At 40.9% G+C, this 20,369-nt stretch overlaps 3 gene segments (V, D, J or C); all 3 read right to left on the reverse strand.

The window, feature by feature from the left end:
• Positions 1-4,170: 4,170 nt before the first annotated feature.
• Positions 4,171-4,864, reverse strand: LOC132979610 (T cell receptor alpha variable 41-like). The segment is given in 2 exon segments: positions 4,171-4,556; positions 4,801-4,864. Coding segments are annotated over 2 exon segments (426 nt in total).
• Positions 4,865-5,590: 726 nt separating this feature from the next.
• On the reverse strand, positions 5,591-7,064 carry LOC132979613 (T cell receptor alpha variable 12-3-like). The segment is given in 2 exon segments: positions 5,591-6,229; positions 6,476-7,064. Coding segments are annotated over 2 exon segments (411 nt in total).
• A 9,259-nt stretch (positions 7,065-16,323) lies between these two features.
• LOC132979611 (T cell receptor alpha variable 26-2-like) lies at positions 16,324-17,252 on the reverse strand. The segment is given in 2 exon segments: positions 16,324-16,746; positions 16,943-17,252. Coding segments are annotated over 2 exon segments (420 nt in total).
• Between the last annotated feature and the right edge of the window lie 3,117 nt (positions 17,253-20,369).

The raw sequence follows: 20,369 nt of genomic DNA on the forward strand, positions 1-20,369 counted from the left end.
CAGCAGAGAAGAGAGGCAGTGTTGTACCACAGTAATGCAGAGTGCAGTTATATAATATAATGTAGTATAATATAATATAGTGCAATATGAACAATACAGTGTAATATAATGAAATGTTATATAATATAATATAGACTAGTATAATAATATAATAAAAATATATAGAATGTACAGTATATATGTATATATATATATTGATGCTAAATAATAATAGTAATACATAATACAATAATAATAATGAAGCAGGTCATGTGGGTAGTGTTTTATGGGGGGTGAAGTTTTGTGTCCAGGACGGACTGTTATTGTTGTCATAGTCTGCTGTTGTACAGTCTTATGGCAGTGGGCACAAAGGAGCCTGAAGCGCTCTGTTTTGCACCTGGGGGGGATGAGGCGTTGGCTGAAGGAGCTGCCCATCTGCCACAGCTCGTCATGTAGTGGGTGAGAGGAGTTATCCAGGATGGATAAGATTCAGCCACTGACTCCAAAGTGTCCAGATCAAGACCCACTACAGAGCGGGCCTTCCTCACCAGCTTGTTCAGCCTGTTTGCCTCACCAGTCTTGATGCCACCCCACCAGCACGCCACAGCAAAGAAGAGGGCGCTGGCCACCACAGACTGGTAGAAGGTCTTCAGGAGTCTGTTGCAGACACTGAACGATCTGAGTCTCCTCAGGAAGAACATCCTGCTCTGCCCCTTCCTGAAGAGGGTGTCAGAGTGGTGAGACCAGTCCAGTTTATTGTTGATGTAGACCCCAAGGTACTTGTATGAGTCCACCCTCTCCACTTCCTCCCCCTGGATGATGACCGGGGCAGGGGGCCTCTTCTTCTTCCGGTAGTCCACTACCACCTCCTTTGTTTTGCTGATGTTGAGCTTCAGGTGGTTGCTTTCGCACCATGTGACGAAGCTCTCTAACAGTCCTCTGTACTCCTTCTCATCGTCATCAGTGATGAACCCAACAATGGAGGAGTCGTCGGAAAACTTTTGGAGGTGGCAGGAACCAGAGTTAAACCTGAAGTCTGATGTGAAGAGAGTGAAGAGAAAAGGCACCAGAACAGTTCCTTGAGGTACTCCTGTGTTGCCCGTCACTACATCAGAGACACAGCCGTCGACTCTGACATACTGTGGCCGGCCTGTGAGGTAGTTAAAAATCCAAGCTGTGGTGTCAGGGTGCAGCTGCATATCCAGCAGTTTGTCCCTCAGGAGGCAGGGCTGGATGGTATTGAAAGCACTGGAGAAGTCAAAGAACATGACTCTCACAGTGCTTCCCTTCGTCTCCAGGTGTGACAGGGCTTTGTGTGTCAGGAAGATGATAGCATCCTCCACACCAATGTGCCTCTGATATGCAAACTGCAACGGATCCTGGAAAGCAGTGAGCAGGGTCCTCAGGTGCTGGAGAACCAGCCTCTCAAATGTCTTCATGACATGTGACGTGAGTGCCACAGGTCTGTAGTCATTGAGAGCGCTGGGACGACCTTTCTTTGGGATTGGGACGATGCAGGAGGTCTTCCACAGGTCAGGCACCATCATCAGCCTCAGGGAGAGGTTGAAGAGGTGCTGAAAGACTCCTGCAAGCTGCCCAGCACACACCTTGAGGATCCTGGGACTGATGTTGTCTGGTCCACTGGCTTTTCTGATGTGGAGTCTGGAGAGTTCTCTTTGTACCTGGCTGGTAGTAAGAGTGAGAGTGGGACAGTGAGCAGGGGAGGGGTGTGGAGTACTGTCTATTGTCATGCAGGTACCTGAAGGGAGGGAGCTGGAAGGTGAGGGGGGGCTGTCCTTTGAAGCTGCTGATGAGGAGCTGAGAGGGGGGGGGGGGAGGTGGTCAGGACCTTGATGGGAGGAAGAGCAGAGTCTCCAGCAGAGGTGTGAATGGGGGCTGAGGTGGTGGGGGGAGACCTAGACCCATTATTTGAGCTCACTGGGTCGGGGGATGTGTCAAACCTATTGAAAAATAGGTTCAGCTCAGCAGCAAATACTGGGTCTCCTTTAATTCTGGGTTCCGGCCTGCTGCAGCCCGTCATCTGCTTCATGCCATTCCACACCTCTTTTGAGTTGTTCTGTCCCATCTTGGCCTCAATCTTGTCCTTGTAGTTGTTCTTGGCCTCTCTCAGCTTCTTCTTTAACTCCTTTTGGACAGCCTTGAGCTCCTCACGATCCCTAGTCATGAAGGCCCTCTTCTTTTTGTTGAGGAGAGGTCCAGAAGGTTGAGGATGTTGAGGTTTCCGGCATCAGAGGAGAGGAGAAGGTTGTTGGTGATCTTGAGGAGAGCTGTTTCAGTGCTGTGGTGGGAACGGAAACCAGATTGGAATGATTCATAGAGGTCATTGGCAGAGAGGTGGATTTTGAGTTGTGAAGCAACAGCACGTTCCAGAAGTTTTGAGAGAAAGGGGAGGTTGGAGATGGGTATGTAATTGTTTGGGATGTCGAGATTAAGTCCAGGTTTTTTTTAAATGGGGGTGACAGCAGCAAGTTTGAGGGATAGTGGAACGGCCCAAGTGGAGAGGGAGGAGTTTACTGTTGAGATGATGAGTGGGGATAGGGTGGGAAGGCAGGCCTCGACAAGACTGGTGGGGATGGGGTCCAGAAAGCAGGTGGAGGTTTTCATTCCCGTGATGAGGTCGGAGAGCTCTGCAGGGGAGACAGGGGAGAAGACAGACATTTTGTCCATGAGGGCAGATGATAGAGCGGAAGGAGAAACAGTGTTGAGTTTGCGGAAGTGGATTGAGCGTTTTTGTTTTGGCAGGGGGTTGGGAATGTCAATGTTTATGTTAATAGCTAGGTGGTCGGAGATGGTAAGATCCATGCCTGAGAGGTGATTTATGGAGAGACCAGTGGAACAGACTGGATCCAGGATGTGACCGCGGTTGTGGGTGGGGAAGTTGACATGTTGAGTTAAGTTGAAGCAGTTCAGTATTTCGATGAATTCAGTGGTTATTGTTGAGTTTGTGGAGTCCAAGTGTATGTTAAAATCACCAAGCAGGAGGATGGAGGGAGAGAGAGCACAAAGCTGGGTCAGGAAATACATGTTTAACTCTGTGAGAAACATTTATTAGCTAGTTCTAATTGACTTCACAGAGGGATTAGCTTGCTACCGGGCTAGTTACATTAGCTACCTAACTTACAAGCATAATCTACTTTGTGATTCATTTTAAGTAGTTATTTGATGGCACTTTGAAAATATGCAGATTATCTTAATATAACATCGAGTAAGGTCTCGACCTGCTCTTTTGTAAAGTGTCTTGAGATGACACTTGTTATGATTTGGTGCTATACAAAATGTGTAGTTAGTAGCTGAGTATTTAATTCCCTCAGTGTCTCATCAGCAGCTGTAACCACAGAGACTCTGATCAAACAGGAATCATCACAATCCATCTGACATGAAGCTGTGGTTTGAATCCCACTTCCCTCCTCTTTGAAGAGTAGTCAGATATCTGTGTTCAGGTTTTTGTACAGCCTCTTCTACACTTTGTATCACTGTGTTTCTAAAGCACAGTAGTAGAGAGCTGTGTCTTCAGGGGTTAGCTTTCTAATGGTCAGTTCAGTTGAGCTGCTTGATGTTTGAGATTCATATCGTTTATCTGGAATATATTTACTGCCACTAATTGATCTGGCTCCTTTCCAGAGTATAAACTGAGGTGCCTGGAGGTCAGAATGATGTCTGTACCAGTAGAGGATAACATTCTGGTTTGTTGTCTCATAGTTACATCTGAGTGTGACAGATTCTCCTTCTGTTCCACTGACTTCATCAACTTCAGGAGAGATTTTGTCTCCAGCTGCTGGTCCTGTAAAAAGTGTAGAAATGGACAACATGAGACTAAACATTGTTAGTGAGGCTGAAGGGAAGACAGTGAATAGTGTCAACTCTACAGTTATAGTCAGAACAGACACATGTCAACAGTTCAGAGATTCCTGCTCTGAACTCCAGTTTACTTATTTAATAAATAGAATCATTAAAATGTGTTGTTCTTTTTATCTCACCAAAGAAAAGAGCAGCCAGAATAATCCACAGCCAAAGTTCCATCTCTACAACAAGGTTTAAACCAACAGGAGGAACTCTCTGATGTTCAACATTCAGAGTGACGTTTGTTCTCTTCTCAGCAGAAGTTATTATTCAAAGACAGGTTGAGCTCAGTATCTGGGTTTTGTACCACCTACTAGATAATGTCGCCCTCTAGTGGATGTTGTGGAGTATTGTGTTGTCTTCTCTCCAGAGGTTTTTGTACAGAGTTGTGGTGTTTCCTGTCACTGTGGGCTGCAGAGCACAGTAGTACACAGCAGAGTCAGTCAGTACAGCAGAGGAGATCTGTAGATCCAGACGGTTTCTCTTCTCATTCAGTTTCACAGTCAGTCGAGGGTGTGGAGGTTTTGCTGTCACTACAGTTGGATCTGAAGTGTCGCTGATCAGGAGAAGGAACTGAGGAGCTGATCCAGGATCTTGTTGATACCACTGGAGATTATTAGCTTTAACTGAGTATTTACAGGACAGAGTAACACTGTGACCCTCTGATGAAAACACTTCAGCACTGCTGGCAGTAATATCATCCTCCAAGGTGTTACCTGATGGAGACAAACACATGATGTTTCAACATCAGACATACTGTAGTTTAAAGATGTCACACAATAAACATCTTGTGTTCAAACAAACAATACTAGAAACAGTCATCAGTAAAGAAGTGTTGTTTTCTAGAAAGTGTTTTTGAAATGTTAAATTGATCTGTTGCTGATCCAAAAATTCATACTGGATCTGAAATTCTTTAAAAGCTTCTTTGTCATTTAGATTTCTTATTAAACACAAACATACCCAGGAGAGTTAAAATGAAGACAATAGTGAGTTGTTCCATGTTTGTAGAGATGAGACTCTGTAAGTGAAGAACAAGTATGAGTAAGTTTGGTGAGCTGTTTGGTCTGATGTTCACAGCTTGATTTAAAGAGATCTCTGTCATCAGGCTCCTCTGCAGTCAGGAGGAGACTCTTTAAACTACTCTAATTCCTTAAAGGTTTTATCACAACTGTATCATGAATGAAGTAATCATAGGTTTATCAGTGTGTGACTCCCTCTAGTGGATGTTGTGGAGTATTGTGTTGTCTTCTCTCCACAGGTTTTTGTACAGAGTTGTGGTGTTTCCGGTCACTGTGGGCCTCAGAGCACAGTAGTACACAGCAGAGTCAGTCAGTGCAACAGAGGAGATGTTCATGTTGATTTCTTTTTGCTCCACTGAAATCTTTAATCCTGATCTAAGTGCATTTCCTATCGTTCCTGAAGCTCCGTGACCAACAAGGAGCTGTGGTTGTTTTCCTGGATGTTGTCGATACCAGAAGAAATAATCACTAGTTGACAGTTCAGGGTAACTGTATGACAGAGTAACAGTGCTGCCTTCTGAACTGAACTCTTCATTCTTAACTGGAGTGAGCTCTTCATAGCTGAAATCTAAAAAAGAAGATATGATACAGAATCGTATGTTATTGAAATTCAACTCTTAATGCAACACAATCCATCACACCTCAAATATCTATTGTTTTAATTCAACTTCTTTTAAAATTTAGATACATATTATTTCCCTAAGCATCACACATTTTCCTTTACATACATACCTATGAGAGCTGAGAAGAACAAAATAACAGTGAGTTGTTCCATGTTTGTAGAGGTGAGATGCTGTAACTGAATGTTCAGTATGATTCAGTTTTGTGAGTAGAGTTTGGTCTGATGTTCACAGCTGGAATCAAACAGTTCTCTGTCATCAAACACCTCTGCAGTCATTGGGAGGAGACTCATCTGTTGAACTAGTTTCATTTCTGAATTGAGAAACATCAAGCCTTCATCATGACATACCATAGAAGTTTATCAGTGTGTGACTCCCTCTAGTGGATGTTGTGGAGTATTGTGTTGTCTTCTCTCCAGAGGTTTTTGTACAGAGTTGTGGTGTTTCCTGTCACTGTGGGCCTCAGAGCACAGTAGTACACAGCAGAGTCAGTCAGTGCAGCAGAGGAGATCTCCAGATTTACTCTTTTCTCCGTTTTGTTAATGTAAGCTGAGAAATAAGAAACTTGTTTATGAACCAATCCTCCCTCTGTGATGTAGAGCAGGAACTCTGGTCTGGATCTCTGGTTTTCTCTGTACCACTGGATGTTCTGGATTTGACCATCATATGTACAGGTCAGGTTGATGTTTCCTCCCTCTTCAACTTTTTCTTCAGTTCTTTCTGGGTTTATGCTGTTCATGGAGCCCAGGGCTGCAAAATAAGTATTATACATGTCTGTTAGTCTGCAAGAGATTCAGACATCAAGAGACTGAAAATCAGTCCTTTACTTCATCAGTCATCTTTGATCATTTTGAGATTCATGAAGAAAACAAAAGTCTTTTTCTATCAGTGGAATTTGTAGCTCCCACAGATAAACATCTACTTTGAAATAGTTGTTCAGATATCTGGTCTAAACAGCAGGTGAAATTAGAGTTTGATGTGTGTTGTAACACTCACCTATAAAGTGAGAGCAAAGTAAAAAGAGGTAAAGCAGCATGTCTTTGGAGTTGTTGAAGACAAACAGACAGCAGATGAGTAATGTTCTTCTAAACTAAACAGCCTCTGTGCTGCACAGATGTTCTCCTCTACTTTGACATGGTTTTAATTTGACTTCCTCAAACTTTTCTGCTCTGGAGATATATACAATCTCATTGGTTTGCCTCAGTGGGCGGGGCCAGAGGAACACCTTATTTAGAACTTGAACTTGTTTTTAACTGGAGGCCATTGTGAGTTCTCCCACATTTACAGAGGTGAGGTGCTGTAAAGGAAGAACTAGTATGAGTTGGTGCCGAGTTGTTCGGTCTGATGTTCACAGCTTGATTAAAAGAGTTCTCAATCAATCTTTATTTGTATAGCACCAATTCATAACAAATGTTATCTGAAGACACTTTACAAAAGAGCAGGTAAAAGACCTTACTCATTGTTATATTACAAAGACCCAGTTCTCTGTCATAAGGCTCCTCTGCAGTCAGTAGGAGGAGACTCATATCAAATCATTTTCATTTCTGAAGAGTTTTATCACAACTGTATCATGAGGGGAAAGAATCTAGACCAGGGGTCGGCTCAGAAGATTTAAAATCAACCATAAAAATGTCAAATTTGTTGAATGTTTATCCTGTAATGTCTAACACTTGTATTAAGTTCATGAAGATCTTAAAGTTCTTCAAACTCACAGCAAGAAACAGAAACTTATATTCAGTGTCACTAAAGACAAATCAAAGTTTTTCAGATCATCAACTGAAAGTTTTTCTCAAAAAGTGAACCGTACTTTGAGGTAAGCACCCAGGATCCCCCTTCAATAAATACAGTGGACATGACTGATTTCACTGAATGTCCCTTTAATACAAAAAAGCAAAATAGACTCGTTACCATTCAACAAAATATTCTGCCCTCGTGTTTAAAGTGGAAACCACCCGATGTAATACTAAACCACACGTTTTAATAGTTACATTTAAACGAGTGTCAAAGCGTGTGTACAAACATTTCTCATTAATTGTGAATAACTTTATCACCAATGCCTTACGCAAGATGGCAGGATATATTGTAGAGTGAATAAGACGTGTACATTTTGGTTTAATGTTATTACTCAAGTCTTACATTTTAGTTTTTGCTCAATTTTTTGATGACTTGTATCTTGGTTTGTTTGTTTGTTTTTTTACCAAAAGTTACGGTGCCTTGAATGAAAATAAACTGGATGATCTAAACAGGCTAGACACTCACAATTTTTTTTTTAAGTAATCATTACCCTACATTATACAGTCACCGTTCTCCTCACTTGTTTTAATCTGGTGAAAAGTTTTCCTGAATTGTGTTGATGACATTTTCTCATTATTTGACAGCAGTGTATTTACTCTATTGTCCAAAAGCAGCAGAGGTTAAAATTAATTAATGAACAAGCAATGTTGACATATTAACAGGCAACTGGATGATGAATTTAATAATAATAATAATAACCTTATTTATATATCACCTTTTAAAAACACAGGTTCACAAAGTGCTTTGACAAACAGCAAAAACAAGAACAAACTAAACCAAACACAGAAGAACAGAAACAACAGCAAGAACATAACAAATACAAAATACTAAAAATAATTAAATACAATTCAACAGAAAAGAACCCAAAGTGCACGATACCCAACAGACATATATAACCCGACCATCACAAGAACCATCACAAGAACCATCACAAGAACCATCATAAGAACCATCACAAGAACCATCATAAGAACCATCACAAGAACCATCATCAGAACCATCACAAGAACCATCACAAGAACCATCACAAGAACCATCATAAGAACCATCACAAGAACCATCATAAGAAACCATCACAAGAACCATCACAAGAACCATCATAAGAACCATCACAAGAACCATCACAAGAACCATCATAAGAACCATCACAAGAACCATCATCAGAACCATCACAAGAACCATCACAAGAACCATCACAAGAACCATCACTAGAACCATCACAAGAACCATTATAAGAACCATCACAAGAACCATCACAAGAACCATCACAAGAACCATCACTAGAACCATCATAAGAACCATCACAAGAACCATCATAAGAACCATCATAAGAACCCATCACAATAACCATCATAAGAACCATCATAAGAACCATCACAAGAACATCATAAGAACCATCATAAGAACATCACAAGAACCATCACAAGAACCATCACAAGAACCATCACAAGAACCATCATAAGAACCATCATAAGAAACCATCACAAGAACCATCACAAGAACCATCATAAGAAACCATCACAAGAACCATCACAAGAACCATCATAAGAAACCATCACAAGAACATCACAAGAACCATCACAAGAACCATCACAAGAACCATCATTAGAACCATCATAAGAACCATCACAAGAACCATCATAAGAAACCATCACAAGAACCATCACAAGAACCATCACAAGAACCATCATTAGAACCATCATAAGAACCCATCACAATAACCATCATAAGAACCATCACAAGAACCATCACAAGAACCATCACAAGAACCATCACAAGAACCATCATAAGAACCCATCACAATAACCATCATAAGAACCATCATAAGAACCATCACAAGAACATCATAAGAACCATCATAAGAACATCACAAGAACCATCACAAGAACCATCACAAGAACCATCACAAGAACCATCATAAGAACCATCATAAGAAACCATCACAAGAACCATCACAAGAACCATCATAAGAAACCATCACAAGAACCATCACAAGAACCATCATAAGAAACCATCACAAGAACATCACAAGAACCATCACAAGAACCATCACAAGAACCATCACAAGAACCATCATTAGAACCATCATAAGAACCATCACAAGAACCATCATAAGAAACCATCACAAGAACCATCACAAGAACCATCACAAGGACCATCATTAGAACCATCATAAGAACCCATCACAATAACCATCATAAGAACCATCACAAGAACCATCACAAGAACCATCACAAGAACCATCATAAGAACCCATCACAATAACCATCATAAGAACCATCATAAGAACCATCACAAGAACATCATAAGAACCATCATAAGAACATCACAAGAACCATCACAAGAACCATCACAAGGACCATCACAAGAACCATCACAAGAACCATCACAAGAACCATCACTAGAACCATCACAAGAACCATCACAAGAACCATCACAAGAACATCACAAGAACATCACAAGAACCATCACAAGTACCATCATAAGGACCATCACAAGAACCATCATAAGAACCATCATAAGAACCATTACAAGAACCATCATAAGAACCATTACAAGAACCATCATAAGAACCATCACAAGAACCATCACAAGAACCATTACAAGAACCATCACAAGAACCATCACAAGAACCATCATAAGAAACCATCACAAGAACCATCACAAGAACCATCACAAGAACCATCATTAGAACCATCATAAGAACCCATCACAATAACCATCATAAGAACCATCACAAGAACCATCACAAGAACCATCACAAGAACCATCATAAGAACCCATCACAATAACCATCATAAGAACCATCATAAGAACCATCACAAGAACATCATAAGAACCATCATAAGAACATCACAAGAACCATCACAAGAACCATCACAAGAACCATCATAAGAACCATCACAAGAACCATCACAAGAACCATCACAAGAACCATCATAAGAACCATCATAAGAAACCATCACAAGAACCATCACAAGAACCATCATAAGAAACCATCACAAGAACCATCACAAGAACCATCATAAGAAACCATCACAAGAACATCACAAGAACCATCACAAGAACCATCACAAGAACCATCACAAGAACCATCATTAGAACCATCATAAGAACCATCACAAGAACCATCATAAGAAACCATCACAAGAACCATCACAAGAACCATCACAAGAACCATCATTAGAACCATCATAAGAACCCATCACAATAACCATCATAAGAACCATCACAAGAACCATCACAAGAACCATCACAAGAACCATCATAAGAACCCATCACAATAACCATCATAAGAACCATCATAAGAACCATCACAAGAACATCATAAGAACCATCATAAGAACATCACAAGAACCATCACAAGAACCATCACAAGGACCATCACAAGAACCATCACAAGAACCATCACAAGAACCATCACTAGAACCATCACAAGAACCATCACAAGAACATCACAAGAACATCACAAGAACCATCACAAGTACCATCATAAGGACCATCACAAGAAGCATCATAAGAACCATCATAAGAACCATTACAAGAACCATCATAAGAACCATTACAAGAACCATCATAAGAACCATCACAAGAACCATCACAAGAACCATTACAAGAACCATCACAAGAACCATCACAAGAACCATCATTAGAACCATCACAAGAACCATCACAAGAACCATCACAAGGACCATCACAAGAACCATCACAAGAACCATCACAAGAACCATCATAAGAACCATCATAAGGACCATCACAAGAACCATCATAAGAACCATCACAAGAACCATCACAAGAACCATCACAAGAACCATTACAAGAACCATCACAAGAACCATTACAAGAACCATCACAAGAACCATCACAAGAACCATCATTAGAACCATCACAAGAACCATCACAAGAACCATCACAAGAACCATCATAAGGACCATCACAAGAACCATCACAAGAACCATCACAAGAACCATCACAAGAACCATCATAAGGACCATCACAAGAACCATCATAAGAACCATCACAAGAACCATCATAAGAACCATCATAAGAACCATTACAAGAACCATTACAAGAACCATCACAAGAACCATCACAAGATCCATCATTAGAACCATCACAAGAACCATCACAAGAACCATCACAAGAACCATCACAAGGACCATCACAAGAACCATCACAAGAACCATCACAAGAACCATCATAAGAACCATCATAAGGACCATCACAAGAACCATCATAAGAACCATCACAAGAACCATCACAAGAACCATCACAAGAACCATTACAAGAACCATCACAAGAACCATTACAAGAACCATCACAAGAACCATCACAAGAACCATCATTAGAACCATCACAAGAACCATCACAAGAACCATCACAAGAACCATCATAAGGACCATCACAAGAACCATCACAAGAACCATCACAAGAACCATCACAAGAACCATCATAAGGACCATCACAAGAACCATCATAAGAACCATCACAAGAACCATCATAAGAACCATCATAAGAACCATTACAAGAACCATCATAAGAACCATCACAAGAACCATCATAAGAACCATCACAAGAACCATCACAAGAACCATCATAAGAACCATCATAAGAACATCACAAGAACCATCATAAGAAACCATCACAAGAACCATCACAAGAACCATCATAAGAACCATTACAAGAACCATCATAAGGACCATCACAAGAACCATCATAAGGACCATCACAAGAACCATCACAAGAACCATCATAAGAACCATCATAAGAACATCACAAGAACCATCATAAGAAACCATCACAAGAACCATCATAAGAACCATCATAAGAACCATCATAAGAACCATCATAAGGACCATCACAAGAACCATCATAAGAACCATCACAAGAACCATCACAAGAACCATCACAAGAACCATTACAAGAACCATCACAAGAACCATTACAAGAACCATCACAAGAACCATCACAAGAACCATCATTAGAACCATCACAAGAACCATCACAAGAACCATCACAAGAACCATCATAAGGACCATCACAAGAACCATCACAAGAACCATCACAAGAACCATCACAAGAACCATCACAAGAACCATCATAAGGACCATCACAAGAACCATCATAAGAACCATCACAAGAACCATCATAAGAACCATCATAAGAACCATTACAAGAACCATTACAAGAACCATCACAAGAACCATCACAAGAACCATCATTAGAACCATCACAAGAACCATCACAAGAACCATCACAAGAACCATCATAAGGACCATCACAAGAACCATCACAAGAACCATCACAAGAACCATCATAAGAACCATCATAAGGACCATCACAAGAACCATCATAAGAACCATCACAAGAACCATCACAAGAACCATTACAAGAACCATTACAAGAACCATCACAAGAACCATTACAAGAACCATCACAAGAACCATCACAAGAACCATCATTAGAACCATCACAAGAACCATCACAAGAACCATCACAAGAACCATCATAAGGACCATCACAAGAACCATCACAAGAACCATCACAAGAACCATCACAAGAACCATCACAAGAACCATCATAAGGACCATCACAAGAACCATCATAAGAACCATCACAAGAACCATCATAAGAACCATCATAAGAACCATTACAAGAACCATCATAAGAACCATCACAAGAACCATCATAAGAACCATCACAAGAACCATCACAAGAACCATCATAAGAACCATCATAAGAACATCACAAGAACCATCATAAGAAACCATCACAAGAACCATCACAAGAACCATCATAAGAACCATTACAAGAACCATCATAAGGACCATCACAAGAACCATCACAAGAACCATCATAAGAACCATCATAAGAACATCACAAGAACCATCATAAGAAACCATCACAAGAACCATCATAAGAACCATCATAAGAACCATTACAAGAACCATCATAAGGACCATCACAAGAACCATCACAAGAACCATCACAAGAACCATCACAAGAACCATCATAAGGACCATCACAAGAACCATCATAAGAACCATCACAAGAACCATCATAAGAACCATCATAAGAACCATTACAAGAACCATCATAAGAACCATCACAAGAACCATCATAAGAACCATCACAAGAACCATCACAAGAACCATCATAAGAACCATCATAAGAACATCACAAGAACCATCATAAGAAACCATCACAAGAACCATCACAAGAACCATCATAAGAACCATTACAAGAACCATCATAAGGACCATCACAAGAACCATCACAAGAACCATCACAAGAACCATCATAAGAACATCACAAGAACCATCATAAGAAACCATCACAAGAACCATCATAAGAACCATCATAAGAACCATTACAAGAACCATCATAAGGACCATCACAAGAACCATCACAAGAACCATCACAAGAACCATCATAAGAACCATCATAAGAACATCACAAGAACCATCATAAGAAACCATCACAAGAACCATCATAAGAACCATCACAAGAACCATCACAAGAACCATCATAAGAACCATCATAAGAACCATCATAAGAACCATCATAAGAACATCACAAGAACCATCATAAGAACCATTACAAGAACCATCATAAGGACCATCACAAGAACCATCACAAGAACCATCATAAGAACCATCATAAGAACCATCATAAGAACCATCATAAGAACCATCATAAGAACCATCACAAGAACCATCATAAGAACCATCACAAGAACCATCATAAGAACCCAACAACACGAGCTGAGACCAAGAGGAGCAAAGATTTAAAAAGATGTAAGAAACTAAAAGAACTAAAAGCAAATAAAGAGATAACAGAAATAAGAAGGTAAGAGCAGGAAAAGAAACAGAAACAAGTGAATAAATGATCGTACGTATAGGCCTATATAAATATAAAACATAAATAGACAAAGTAAGATAAGTTAAAACATAAGAGGAGTTAAGATAAGAGGATAAATAAAAGGACAGTAAGAAGACGACATTAATACAGAGATATTCTTTCTGCTCCATAAGCATCAGTATGATACACACATCTCTAGTTTTGGGAATTTCAATAATGTTGTTCAAATGGACCCACAAAGACTGCAAACTGATTATTGATAAATATATTTATCTGACATTGAGATTACATCTTAACCTGAAAATAAAATGTTTTTCTAACTGATTAGTGGAATAAACATTCAGAAATATCTCAACTGTAAAACCTTAAATTGACAAATTCTCTGTTAGTCACTGATTAACTTGACTGTGAGACAAATACTAGATCAGGGGTGGGCAAACTTTTTGACTCGCGGGCCACAATGGGTTCTAAAATCTGACAGAGGGGCCGGGCCAGGAACAGATGGATGGAGTGTTTGTGTGAACTAATATAAATGACATGTAAAAGCCATTACATGAAAGGATTTGGCCTTTAACAGGTAGCAAAGCATGAATATGCAAGGCTCATTGTACAAATTGATTTCCAAATGCATTCATTTAATTAATTTAAATTTTAATAAACACAGTAGAGAAACTCACGTTCAGTTTCAGTGGGAACAGTGTTGTTGATCTCCCTTTTTTGCCAGTGCATTAAAGTCTGGAGTTAGTTTTGTAGTGGTAATTCTCAGGATAGATCCGAGGTGTTGGTCAGTTAACTTGGATCTGTGAGGGGCTTTGTTGATGTTCATGACGCTGAATGTCTGCTCACATACGTAGGTATATCACTTACCATTAACCATCCATTAACTCCAAAAATGCGCTGATCTCCTCTTTCTGCTCCCACACTCGTTGAAACACTTTGCCCAAACTTAACCAGCGGACACGAGAGTGGTACAGTAAGTCCTGATGATCCGCATCAGTTTCCTCCAGGAACGTAGTAAACTGACGATGCTGAAGTCCCCTTGCTCGTATAAAGTTAACAAGTTTTACAACTGGATTCACGACATGATTAAGCTGCAATACAGACTTACACAGAGATTCCTGATGGATGATGCAGTGAAGGAAAATAACATCCTGGTTTCACTTTATCCTGGATTCTTTTCAGCAGCCCAACATGTTTTCCAGTTAAATTTGGCGATCCATCCGTTGTGACAAGTTTACTCCAAGGTAGCTTCATTCTCTGGATGACAGCAGACACCTGGTTATTCAAGTCCTCTCCTCGCGTTTTTCCTTTCAGGGACTCCATGGTCAAAAACTCCTCCGTTATCTCAAAACTGTCATTAATCCCTCGGATAAAAATGAGGAGCTGAGCAGTGTCTTTCACGTCATTACTTTCATCCAGCGCTAGTGAATATAACTTAAAGGACTCAGCCTTTTTGTTTAATTCTCTGGCTATATCTTCATCAATCAGTTCCACACGACGAGTCACAGTCCTGCGTGATAAACTGATGTTTTCAAACTGGCCTTGGCTCTCCGGACACAAGAGACCTGCTGTCTCTACCACGCAGTCTTTTAAAAACTCGCCTTCGGAGAAAGGCTTGCTGGCCTTTGCTAATTTGAATGCCAGCAAAAAACTTGCCTTGGTAGTTGACTCTTGAATCGCAGTTTGTTGGTGAACAAAATGTTGCTGAGTCTGTAAATTATCCTTCAACCTCTGAGCCGCAGCCGCCCGTTCTTGCGTGGACTGCTTGCTAGCGTAGTTAGCATGCTTCATAGCAAAGTGACGGCTGATACTGTACTCTTTGAAAACTGCGACAGTTTCTTGGCATATCAGGCATACAGCCTTTGATCGGACTTCAGTGAACAAATATTTAGTTGTCCCCTCCGTATTAAACACTCTGCATTCACTGTCCACTTTTCTCTTCTTTGATCCGCTCATCTTTACAGAAGGGCTCATACGGGTTCATAGGGCAAAGGGAATAATACACCACACTCTGAAGTGCGCCATCTATTGGGGAAACGCAGGCATTACAGGGGAAAACGAACGAGGTTTAATTATAATAAAATTGTATTTAATAATAATATAATTTGGACAAGTTCGGCGGGCCGGATTAAAAAGCTCAACGGGCCGTATATGGCCCGCGGACCGTAGTTTGCCCATGCCTGATCTAGACTGTATCAACACATACAACTAAAGTTTATCAGTGTGTGACTCCCTCTAGTGGATGTTGTGGAGTATTGTGTTGTCTTCTCTCCAGAGGTTTTTGTACAGAGTTGTGGTGTTTCCTGTCACTGTGGGCTTCAGAGCACAGTAGTACACAGCAGAGTCAGTCAGTGCAGCAGAGGAGATCTGTAGATCCAGATGTTTTTTATCCTCTCTCACTGTAACAGACAGTCCAGAGACTGGATCTGATATAAGTCGTCCTGTTGATGAGTGAGAGATGATGAACTCTGGTTGTTTTCCTGGATGTTGTCGATACCAGAAGACAGAATCACCAGTTGACAGTTTGGAGTAACTGTATGACAGAGTGACGGTGCTGTCTTCTAAACTGTGCTCTTCATTCTGAACTGGAGTGAGTTCTTCACAGCTGACACCTAAAAAAATAAAACAACTGATATTTTATTTTCAAAAACGTTATTTATAAATCCCAATCGGATTTGATTGAATTTAGTCTGTATTTCTGCATGCCATCTAAAATAGCTGTTAGACATAGTTGAGAGCATGTACATGTTAAAGTGGAAGGATTGTTGTAATAAGTGAAATATGTCACACTGGCCATGTCTCACATACCTGTGACAGCTGATAACAAAAATATAGCAGTGAGTTTGTCCATGTTTGCAGAGTCGAGAAGCTGTAACTGAGAGATCAGGAGGAATCAGTTTAGTGAGTTTTGTTTGGTCTGATGTTCACAGCAGTAATCAAACAGTCCTGTTATAAAACATCTGCTCAGTCAGGAGGAGGAGACTCATCTGTTGGTTACATTTCTGAAGCTCTTCATAACAACTGTCTCATGAGAGAGGAGAATCTAGACTGTGTGATCACATACTAAAACATTTCAACAGCGTGGGACTCCCTCTAGTGGATGTTGTGGAGTAAATGTTGCTGCGAGCTCAAAGATACACAGCAGAGTCAGTCAGTATATATTCTGCTCATGTGGATCCTCCCTCAGTGTCTCATCAGCAGCTGTAACCACAGAGACTCTGATCAAACAGGAATCATCACAATCCATCTGACATGAAGCTGTGGTTTGAATCCCACTTCCCTCCTCTTTGAAGAGTAGTCAGATATCTGTGTTCAGGTTTTTGTACAGCCTCTTCTACACTTTGTAACACTGTGTTTCTAAAGCACAGTAGTAGAGAGCTGTGTCTTCAGGGGTTAGCTTTCTAATGGTCAGTTCAGTTGAGCTGCGTGATGTTTGAGATTCATATCGTTCATCTGGAATATATTTGTTATTGCTATAATCTCTTGCTCCTTTCCAGAGTATAAACTGAGGTGCCTGGAGGTCAGAATGATGTCTGTACCAGTAGAGGGAAACATACTGGTATGTTGTCTCATAGTTACATCTGAGTGTGACAGATTCTCCTTCTGTTCCACTGACTTCATCGACTGTAGGAGAGATTTTGTCTCCAGCTGTTTGTCCTGTAAAACGTAGAGAAAATGAAGCCATTAGATTAAATATTGTTCAAGAGACTGAGAAGATGAGACAGTGGAAAATATCAGTTGTTCAGTCTTACTGCAAGAACAAAATAATTCAAATGTTCATAGATTTCTGCTCAGAACTTAAAAACACTGAAGACAAGTTGTGCTTTATATCTTACCAAAGAAAAGAGCAGCCAGAATAATCCACAGCCAAAGTTCCATCTCTACAACAAGGTTTAAACCAACAGGAGACCTGATCTGACGTTCAGCCAGAAGTGTGAGAATAGTTCCCTTTACAGCAGCTGTTACATATGAATGCTTGAACAGAGTGCTGTGGTGATCTTCCCCCTTCATAATGTTTCCTCTAGTGGAGATAAAAAATATTACAATTGTGTATAAAAGGGACTTCAAGCAGGTTTTTGTGAGGACTCTATGAAGGTCTTGAACAGTTTTACAAGATTCATTTATCTTAAATCTTATCCCATATTCTGCTTTTTCTGCTTTTATATGCTCTTTAGTGTGTTTTCCAAGTGTCCTGTGCATGTTTAGACACATCTATTTGCCAAAATTCAAAGTCCACGGAAACGCGGCTACTCCTACGTCCTCTTGTTAGCTGCAGCATTAGCTGCATGTAACGCTCGGTTCTAGCCCCCCTCGGAAATGTTTTGCCAGTGTGACGTCTTGTCAGTAAGATATCACTGATCTAAGCCCATTGGCTCGTTGTGGCAAGCCCAGCAGCTCATGTTGCACGCCCATTAACTTCTGTAGCACGCCCACGATATGCCGTAGCCTGCGGTAGCACAGTAGTGCTAAGGTGCTAATGTTTATGCTCCCCTCGGACGGAGCCAGAATGGCTGCATTCCCAATATGGTAAAAGGGGCATGACATTTCCCATTGCCCATTGCAGCTGCTACGTGCTACATGCTACGGGTGAGCGTATTGCATCACTTCCTGTACTGTTCTCTGCTGTTCTGTGTTGCTCAGTGCTGATCGTTAGAGCTAAAAGCTTAATTGTTCATTTTGCCTAGTTTCTTACGACTGTTGTTTCCAACACACTGTACATTCAGACAAACAGAAGTAATCGAAAAGCACTCGTTCTCTCTAGCGACAAACCTGCTTAACAGTTTTGTTTATTTTAGCTACCTACTCTTTGCCTAGCTTAGCAGTTAGCTTCTTTTTCTGTCTCTCCCTCTCCTGCTCTCTCCTGCTCTACGTGTCATATGTTAAGTTACTCCTCGTCCTCCTTTAGTGATAATGATACATGTAAGAAATGTAGTTTATTTTTAGCTTTGGAAGCGAGGGTGTCTGAGTTAGAGAGACGGCTCCACACCATTGAGTCAGAGTCATCATATGCAGCAGTAGTTAGCCAGCCACCTGTAGCCGGTGCGGGCCGACATAGCTTGGCTTCCCCCCCGGTAGCTCCCGAGCAGCCGGGAGGCGGTGGCTGGGTTACTGTCCGAGGGAAGCATAGTCGAAAACCGAAGCACACGGTTCCCCACCAACCACTTCACGTTTCAAAGTAATTTTCCCCACTCAGCGACACACCCGCTGAGAATAAAACTCTGATTATTGGAGACTCCATAGTCTGAAACGTGAAGCTAGCGAAGTCAGCGGGCATAGTTAGGTGTATACCCGGGGCCAGAGCGGGCGACATCGCATCTCATTTAAAGTTGCTGACAAAGACTAAAGGTAGATTTGATACAATCGTAATTCATGTCGGCACAAATGACTCCCGACTACGCCAGTCTGAAGTCACTAAGGTTAAGGTGGAGTCGGTGTGTACTAAGACGATGTCGGACTCCGTAGTGTTCTCTGGACCCCTCCCAAATCAGACCAGTGATGACATGTATAGCCGCATGTCATCACTCAACCGCTGGCTGTCGAGGTGGTGTCCAGCACACGATGTGGGCTTCATAGATAACTGGCAGTCTTTTTGGGGAAAACCTGGTCTGCTAGCTAGAGACGGCATCCATCCCACTTTGGACGGTGCAGCTCTATTATCTAGAAACATAGCAGAGGTTATTAGTCCAAAACCCTGACAACAACACAGAGTTCAGACCAGGAGGCAGAGCTGCAGTCTTACACTTAGATCTGTCTCCCAGTCACTATAGCTGTAATACTGAATCGAACTGTAGTTATACTATAGGTACTGTGTCTGTCCCCCGGTCCAGACTCGAGTCATCCAAACGTAGAAAAAAAGGCATAAATCGTCAAAATCTCATTAGAATCAAAACTACGAATACGACTTTGCAAAAAAATCTGAAAATTCACTGCAGACTTTTGAACACTAGGTCCTTAGCATCCAAATCTCTTTTAGTGAATGATCTGATATCAGATCAGCATATTGATTTACTTTGTTTGACTGAAACCTGGCTGTGTCGAGATGAATATGTTAGTTTGAATGAATCCACTCCTCCCAGTCATTTTAATACTCATATACCTCGAGACACCGGACGAGGTGGTGGGGTAGCAGCTATTTTTAATTCTGGTCTTCTAGATAACCCTTTCACATCCAGTCTCAAGAACCTTTCAGCCAGTTCAAGTTGTTGTAGTTTACCGCCCTCCTGGCCCATATTCT

This window comes from Labrus mixtus, chromosome 8 (genome assembly GCF_963584025.1).
Source record: "Labrus mixtus chromosome 8, fLabMix1.1, whole genome shotgun sequence".
NCBI lineage: Eukaryota > Metazoa > Chordata > Actinopteri > Labriformes > Labridae > Labrus > Labrus mixtus.